The following is an 8283-nucleotide window of genomic DNA, read 5'->3' as shown; positions in this document are numbered from 1 at the left end:
CCTGCGCGCGCTCTCTCTCTCTCTCTCTCTCTCTCTCTCTCTCTCTCTCTCTCCCCCCAGCCCTAGAGCCTCAGGGATACCTCCCACACCTGGAAGCCCAGAAAGGCCAGGCCCTGAGGCTCCTCTGCGCTGCTGACAGTCAGCCCCCCGCCACGCTGAGCTGGGTCCTGCAGGACAGAGTCCTCTCTTGGTCCCACCCCTGGGGCCCCAGAACTCTGGAACTGGAGCTGCCCAGGGTGAAGGAGGGGGACTCAGGGCACTATACCTGCCGAGCAGAGAACAGGCTGGGCTCCCAGAACCTCTCCTTGGACCTCTCTGTGCTGTGTGAGTATGACAGCAGGGGCCTGGTGTCCACTGGGCGAAGAAGGGAGAGGGGGAGGATCTGGGTCAGGGCCTCAGAGTTCTGAGGAGCCTGGAACCCTCGGCCTGAGGAACTAGACTTTTTCCCCTAGCTAGACCCTTGAGCAATTTGTGTCTGGGACTCAGTGGGTAACCCTGCCCCCTCCCATTTGACCACATCCCACCTGACCCCATCCCTCTTCCTCTGTCCCCCGGGATGGTTCCCTTTGCCTAGAGGGAAGCCCCGGGTCTTCTAGAGCCACTGCCCTCTCTCCATCTCAGATCCTCCAGAGAACCTGACAGTGACGGTTTCCCAGGCAAACAGGACAGGTAGGAGAGGGGGACAGAGGAACCAGGGCCTCTCAGAACCAAACTGGGGTCCAAGTGTCTGGGGTGTCCCCAGGCAGGAAGGTGCCCAAGCCCTAGCCCACCCATCTATTCTGCCTCTTCCCTTCCCCAGTCGTGGAAAACCTTGGGAACGGCACATCCCTCCCAGTCCTGGAGGGCCAGAGTCTGCACCTGGTCTGTATCACCCACAGCAACCCCCCAGCCGGGCTGAGCTGGGTCCGGGGCGGACAGATCTTGAGCCCCTCCCAGTCTTCAGACCCAGGGGTCCTGGAGCTGCCTCGGGTGCAAATGGAGCACGAAGGAGAATTCACCTGTCTTGCTCAGCACCCGCTGGGCTCCCAGCACATCTCCCTGAGCCTCTCTGTGCACTGTGAGTGGGGACGGGGCACTCAGATCCTGGAAAGGGGACACCTGCTGAGCCTTCTCTTCCTTCTCACAGACCCCCCCCCACAGCTGCTAGGACCCTCCTGCTCCTGGGAAGCTGAGGGTCTGCACTGCAGCTGCTCCTCCTGAACCCAGTCGGCCTCCTCCCTGCACTGGCAGCATGGCGAGGAGCTTCTGGAAGGGAATGGCAGCCAGGGCGCCTTCATGGTCACACCTAGCTCAGTGGGGTCCTGGGTCAACAGCTCCCTGAGCCTCTGCAAGGGAATGGACTCCAGTCTCAGGCTCAGCTATGAGGCCCAGAACATTCATGGGCTTGGATGCTGAGGCTCTATTATGAGGGAAACCTGGGTAGGGTCCTGTGGTTGGAGCAGGAGCTTGGGGAGGGCTGGGATGTGGCCACAATTCCTGAAAGAAGGCGGAGGGGTTGGAGGCACAATTTGCACTGGGAGCTCGAAGCCTGAGTGCTAGTGTCAAGGGGGCTCGTGGGGCCCCATGTGGATGGGAAACCACGTGACCCTCTCCCCATGCAGATAAAAAGGAACCCTTGACCACTTTCTCCAGGGGAATCTTTCTGGGAATCGGCATCATGTGTCTCCCCTTCCTCTGCCTCATCCTGATCCTGTAAGTCAGGAGGGGGAGCGGTGGGGTCTGAGGTCCAGGCCCGGGGAAAGGGAAGGTCCAGCAATGCATGCCAAGATTGGGGTTCATCTCCTCAGCGTGAAGATTCTACGGAAGAAACAGAATCTGGCAGAGACGCCGAGGCCCAAGGTCTCCCGGAGCAGCACAATCCTGGATTACATCAATGTGGTCCCCAAGGCCGGGCACCTGGTGAGTGACTGGGTCACACCACCCCTCCTTCCCCTCTCCATAGTGAACACTCCTTTTCCGACTCCTGTATACACGCCTTCCCTGTCCAGCCCCACCTTTTGCCTGAGGGACGTCAAGGTAGAAGAAGCTCAGAGCTCAATACTGGGTTCAAATACTGGCTCTGGCACTTACTCAGCCAAGTCACTCACCCCCTCTGAGCCTTCACTTCTTCTGTCTCCTCTGAGAGTTGGTTTGAGGAGAAGAACACAAGCACTTTCTCAATTCACAGACGCTCTTCCATAATTATCATCACCAATGATGTAGCTAATTATAATTAACTGCAGTAAGTCCCCCACACGAACCTTCAAGTTGCAAACTTTCAAAGATGCAAACGTGCATTCGCATGTCCAATCACGTAAGCTAGTTCACGTGTCTGGCATACTTTATCACGTGTGTGTGTCCTCTACAAGTGGTTGTGCTTTTGTGTACTTTACTATGCTGTATAGAGTACAGTAGTACAGTTTTTTATTTCAAACCCAGGATGTCCAGAAGCAGGCATAAAAGTAGTGGTGTTGCAGCTGGTACTGTCTAGCCGATTGTGTTAGTTGGGTACCTAGGCTAACTTTGTTGGACTTATGAACGCACTCTCAGAACTATCTCGTTCTATGCAGGGGACTTACTGTACTCAATATTTATTAATATCATTGAGAAGCCGTATATCCTAGGGATAACGCACAAACAGGGGTCTGAAGCCAGTCTGCCTGGGTTCAAGTCATGCTTTCATCACTGTGTATTCTTGAACAAGTCTTTTTTCAAAAAAGAGAAGGGGAGGCCAGGCACAGAGGCTCATGCCTATAATCCCAGCACTTTGAGATGTCGAGGTGAGAAGATTGCCTGAGCTCATGGGCAATAAGCCCATCTCTACAATAAATCAAAAAATTAGCTGGGCATGGTGGCACATACCTATAGTTCCAGCTACTTGGAAGACTGAGGCGGAAGGATTGCCTGAGCCCAGTAGGTCGGGGCTGCGTTGACCATAAGCGTGCCTCTGCACTCCAGCCTGAGCCAGAGAGTAAGATTTTGACTCAAAAAAAGGGAGGGGGAGGGGTCTCGCTATGTTGCCCTGGCTGGCCTCAAGCAATCTCAGGCCTCAAGCAATCTCCTGCCTCAGTCTTCCAAAGTGCTGAGATCGCAGGTGTGAGCCATCACGCAGGTCTTGAACAAGTCTCTTAACTTCTCTGTGCCTCAGTGTGTTTATCTGTAACATGGGAATAATAGCAGTGCCATCTTCTAGGATTATTCTGGGCATTAATTATTCTGTCCCTGTAAAGCATTCTGAATAGTGCCTGGCCTCTAGTAAACATTCAGCAAACATTGGAAATTATTCAAAGAGAACATCTTATGCAGATAACTCTGAAATATATGTCTTCTGGCTTCATTTCTGAACTGCACACTCAGATCCAACTCTCTGGGCGGCATCTCCATCTGGGTATCTAAGAGGCATCCCAAACTCAGCCTCTCGCAAATCAGCTTCGGAAAATCTCCACCATTCATGCTTCCTTTCTATGCCCATCTTAGCAAATAACACATTTACCCAACCAAGGCTAAGACCTCAGAATCCTCTTTCACTCCTTTCATGCCACAACCAACCCATCAGTTCATGCTTGCAATCCCAGCACTTTGGGAGACTGAGGCAGGAGGACTGCTTGAGCCCAGAAGTTCAAGCAGCTTAGGCAACATAGTGAGACCTCATCTCTACAAAAACAAAAAACAAAAAAATCAGCCAAGCCACTTCTATCTCTCCCCTCATCTCCACAGTCCATGCTCCAACATCTCTCACCTGGGTACCACGGCCTCCGTCTGCGGGCCCTCTCTCTGCTCCCATCCTCATCCCTCCAGTCTACTTCTCTGTGTGTGCTATCCTTTTAAAGATTCGAGTAGGCACATCTATCCCATGGACACAACTTAGCAATCAAGAGGAGCAAACTACTGATACACACAACAAGTCAGATAGATCTTAAGAATAAAAAAATAGGCTGGCCTCAGTGGCTCATCCTGTAATCCTGCGCTTTGGGAGGCCAAGGTGAGCGGATTGCCTGAGCCTGCAGATTTGAGACCCGCCTGGGCAACTTGGCGAGACCTCATCTCTACAATAAATCAAAAAAATAAAATTAGCTGGGTGTGGTGGTGCGCGCCTGGAGTTCTGGCCACTTGGAAGGCTGAGGTGGAAGGATTGCCGGAGCCCAGCAGGTCGAGGCTGTGGTGGCTGGGAGTGGCCACTGCACTCCAGTCTGGGAGACGGAGTGAGACTTCAACTCAAAAAAATAAAAATAAAAAAAATAAAAAGTGAAAAGCCCATCCAGGTAGGGTGGTTCACACCTATAATCCTGGCACTTTGGGAGGCTGAGGCGGGAGGATCCTTTGAGGCCAGAAGTTTGAGACCAGCCTGGGCAATATAGTCCTGTAGTCCCAGCTACTCGGGAGGCTGAAGTGGGAGGACTGCTTGAGCTCAGGAAGTTGAGGCTGCAGTGAGCTGTGATCACGCCACTACACTCCAGCCTGAGCAATAGAGACCCTAACTCAAAATAAATAAATAAGCAAACAAACAAATAAATAAAAGCATCTTATTTTCCTGTTAAAACCTCCCATGACTTCTGACATACTTAGAATAAATCCCAAGCCTTCGCCAGGGCATGCACCCCAGCTTGGTCAACAGAGCGAGACCCTGTCGCTTAAAAAAAAAAAAAAAAAGGAAGGACGAGCCCATCTCAGAAGATCAACACATGACTCCATTTATACCACACTCTCAGGATGATAAAATTATAGAGATGGAGATTAGCAGTACCAGGGGTTGGGGACTGAAGGGTGACACTCAGGACTCCGGCAGGGTAGAAAGCAGAAGATGGTCATGGCAGTGAGCAAAGTTCTTCAGCCTGATGGTGGTGGTCATGTGGACCTACTTGTGTGTTTTTTTTTCCCCTAGGGCTGTCAAAGCGACCACAGACCAGTGGCTTCAACCATAGACATTTATTTTCTCACAGTTCTGGTCAAGGTGTTAGCAGTGTTGGTTTCTTTCAAGGCATCACCTTGGCTTGTAGATGGCATCTTCTTCCTGTGGTCGTGCCTCTGTGTGTGCCTGTATCTTAACCTCCTTTTTTTTTTTTTTTTTTTTTGAGTCAGGGTCTTACTCTGTCATCCAGACTGGAGGATGGTGACATAAGCACAACTCACTGTAGCCTCGACCTCCTGGGCTCAGGTGATTCTTCTGCTTCACCTTCCCAAGTAACTGGGACTACAGGTGTGCCCCACACGTCTAGCTAGTTTTTTAAATTTTTTGTAGATACGAGATCTCGCTATGTTGTCCAGGCTGGTCTTGAACTCCTGGGCTCAAGCAATCCTCCCGCCTCAGCCTCCCAAATTGCTGGGATTACAGGCATGAGCCATCTCACCCAGCTATAATCGCCTCTTCTAATAAGGATAATAGTCACATGGGACTAGAGTTCACCCATAGGACCTCATTTTACCTTAATTACATCTTTATTTATTTATTTATTTTTTAATTTTGAGTTGAAGTCTCACTCTGTCTCCCAGACTGGAGTGCAGTGGCATGCTCCTGGCCACCGCAGCCTCAACCTGCAGGGCTCTGGCAATCCTTCCGCCTCAGTCTTTCAAGTAGCTGGAACTACAGGAGCACACTACCACACCTGGCTAACTTTTTTTGATTTATTGTAGAGATGAGGTCTCACCAAGTTGCCCTGGTGGGTTTCGAACCCGCGGGCTCAGACAATCCTAATTCAGCCCGCTGCTCACCCATAAGCTAAAACTGCACAGAACTCTACACACACATCACCAGTGTCAACTTGGTCTGGATATTTTATTATAGTTATGTAGATGTGACCACTGGGGAAAATGGGGAAAGGATATGCAGACTCTCCTAACTATTTTTGCAACTTCCCATGAATCTTAAGTCATTCCAAAATACAAAGTTTAAAAAAAAACAAGGCTAAACACAGTGGCTCATGCCTATAATCCCAGCACTTTGGGAGGCTGAGGCAGGATCATTTGAGCCCAGGAGTTTAAGACCAGCCTGGGCAACATAGCGAGACCCTGTCTCTACCAAAAAAAAAAAAAAAAAAAATTTTTTTTTAATTAGCCAGACATAGTGGTGCACACGTGTAGTCCCAGCTATTCAGGAGTCTGAAGCCAAAGGATCACCTAAGTCCGGGAGGTTGCGGCTGCAATGAACTGTGATCATGCCGCTATATTCCAGCATGAGCAACAGAGACCCTGACTCAAAATAAATAAATAAGCAAACAAACAAATAAATAAAAGCCATCTCACTTTCCTGTTAAAGCCTTCAATGACTTCTGTCATACTTAGAATAAATCCAAAGCCTTCACCAGGGCCTCCGAGGCCTGACTCCCTCACCAACCTAATTTCCCACCTCTCCCCTGAGACTTGCTGTTCCTCAAACACACAATCCCAGTCTCAGTTGGGGAAATGGAATTTGTTGTCCCTTCCCGGGATCATTCCTCCTCACCTTGCATGGTTCCTTGCCTCGCGTGGCCCAGTCTCTCTGCCTGGATAGCCCCCCCAAGAGAGCTTCCCTGGGTGTCCTACTTAAATAGACATCTCACTTGTCCTTCCACTGACTTCTGGCCCGGCTTCAATTTTTTTTTGGCCTTTGTCACTTACTGGTCACTCTTTTTTTCTTTGCTTCTTTTTTGTCTGTTCTTACTTCCAAGACAGAATGCAATCTCTGTGAGAACAGAGAGTCTTTGTCTTATTCCCTGCCATAGTCTCAGTTCCTGAATCAGTCATGAGTGCTCAAATATTTCTTGAATGAATGAATGATGGATGGTGGTTATTCCCACAGGCTCGGAATCGGAAGGCCACACCAAATAGTCCTTCCAGGACCCCTCCTCCTGACACTTCCTCCCCGAAATCAAAGAATAATCAGAAGGAGCTTGTTGCCCTCGGTCACCCGGGACCCAGACCACCCACTCAAGCCCCAGAACCTGAGGACCGCCAAGAGGAGATCCATTATGCTGCACTCAACTTCTCAGACTTCAGATTCAAGCCGGAGTCCCAGGCCACGGACACTGAAGGCTATTATGCAGAAGTCAAGTTCCACTGAGGGTTCCTAGGCTTCAGGCTAGGGAGGAAGGTAGAGAAATAAAGAGGTTGAGGAAAGCAGAGTGCAAAGTCAGTGTCTCTCTCTCTCTGTCTGTCTGTCTCTCTCTCTCTCTCTCTCTCTCTCTCTCTCTCTCTCTCTCTCTCTCACCTGCTTTTACATCCTCCAAGGATGGGTCATCCCATCCCCAACCCGAGCATATCTCCTATAGGGGCCTTCTCAGAAGGGCCTTCTCAGAATAGTGTTCCGAGAAGCCAGGTAAAGATTTACCTCTGACATACCCTGGCATCAGCCCAGCTGATGATGCACAGTATCACAGATCCTCAAAGGTGGAAGGGTTTTTAAAGATGACCAGACCAGGGTCGGGTATGGTGGCTCAGGCCTGTAATCCCAGCACTTTGGAGGCCAAGGCAAGAGGATGGACTGAGTCCAGGGTTTCGAGACCAGCCTGGGCAACTTGATGAACCCTCGTCTCAAAAATAAATCAAAAAATTAGCCAGGTATGCTTGTACATGCCTATAGTTCCAGCTACTTGGAAGACTAAGATGGAAGGATCACCTGACCCCAGCAGGCTGAGGCTACAGTAGCCGTGAGCATGCTACTGCACTCCAGCCTGGGCAACAGAGTAAGACTCCAACTCAAAAAAAAAAAAAAAATGACTAGACCAGAGTCAGCCAGTGAGGCTCCCATGTCAAGTCCAGCCCATTGCTTGTTCTTACACCACCAGTGAGCTAAGAATGATTTTATGCTGTAAATGGTTGGGGACACTTTGAGAGGACAAAGTTAGAGGATCACTTGAGGCCAGAAGTTCGAGATCAGCCTAGGTAATACAGTGAGACCTTGTCTCTTAGGAAACGTTAAAAATTAGCCCGAGCTCAGTGGTCTACACCTATAATCCCAACACTTTGGGAGACACAGGCGAGAGGATTGCCTGAGCCCGCGGGTTCGAGACCCGCCTGGGAAACTTGGCGAGATCTCATATCTAAAATAAATTTTAAAAATTAGCTGGGTCAGCCGGGCTCGGTGGCTCAGCCTGTAATCCCGCGCTTTGGGAGACTGAAGTGAGTGGATTGCCTGAGCCCCCCCAGGTTCGAGACCCTCCTGGGCAACTTGGCGAGACCTCATCTCTACAATAAATCAAAAAATTAGCCGGGCCTGGTAGCGCGCACCTATAGTTCCAGCTACTTGGAAGACTGAGGCAGAAGGATCACCGGAGCCCAGCAGGTCAAGGCTGCGGTGGCCGGGAGTGGCCACTGCACTCCAGTCTCTGC

At 50.4% G+C, this 8283-nt stretch overlaps 1 protein-coding gene across 2 annotated transcripts in view; it reads left to right on the top strand.

Moving 5' to 3' along the window:
- The window catches only part of SIGLEC10 (sialic acid binding Ig like lectin 10), an 8576-nt gene extending 1529 nt beyond the window's left edge, over nucleotides 1-7047 (top strand). For both annotated transcript variants that reach the window (XM_008049994.1, XM_008049993.1), the window contains exons 5-10: nucleotides 61-324; nucleotides 622-669; nucleotides 800-1057; nucleotides 1602-1692; nucleotides 1788-1899; nucleotides 6755-7047. In XM_008049994.1, the coding sequence (XP_008048185.1) occupies nucleotides 61-324; nucleotides 622-669; nucleotides 800-1057; nucleotides 1602-1692; nucleotides 1788-1899; nucleotides 6755-7015 (1034 nt within the window). In that variant the 3' untranslated portion in view covers nucleotides 7016-7047. The remainder of the gene's footprint in view (nucleotides 1-60; nucleotides 325-621; nucleotides 670-799; nucleotides 1058-1601; nucleotides 1693-1787; nucleotides 1900-6754) is intronic.
- The last annotated feature ends 1236 nt before the right edge of the window (nucleotides 7048-8283 follow it).

Source organism: Carlito syrichta, unplaced genomic scaffold (assembly GCF_000164805.1).
Source record: "Carlito syrichta isolate Samal-C Ts95f unplaced genomic scaffold, Tarsius_syrichta-2.0.1 Scaffold142875, whole genome shotgun sequence".
Lineage (NCBI taxonomy): Eukaryota > Metazoa > Chordata > Mammalia > Primates > Tarsiidae > Carlito > Carlito syrichta.
The sequence above is the reverse complement of the archived record's forward strand: the minus strand, read 5'-3'. Positions and strand labels throughout refer to the sequence as shown.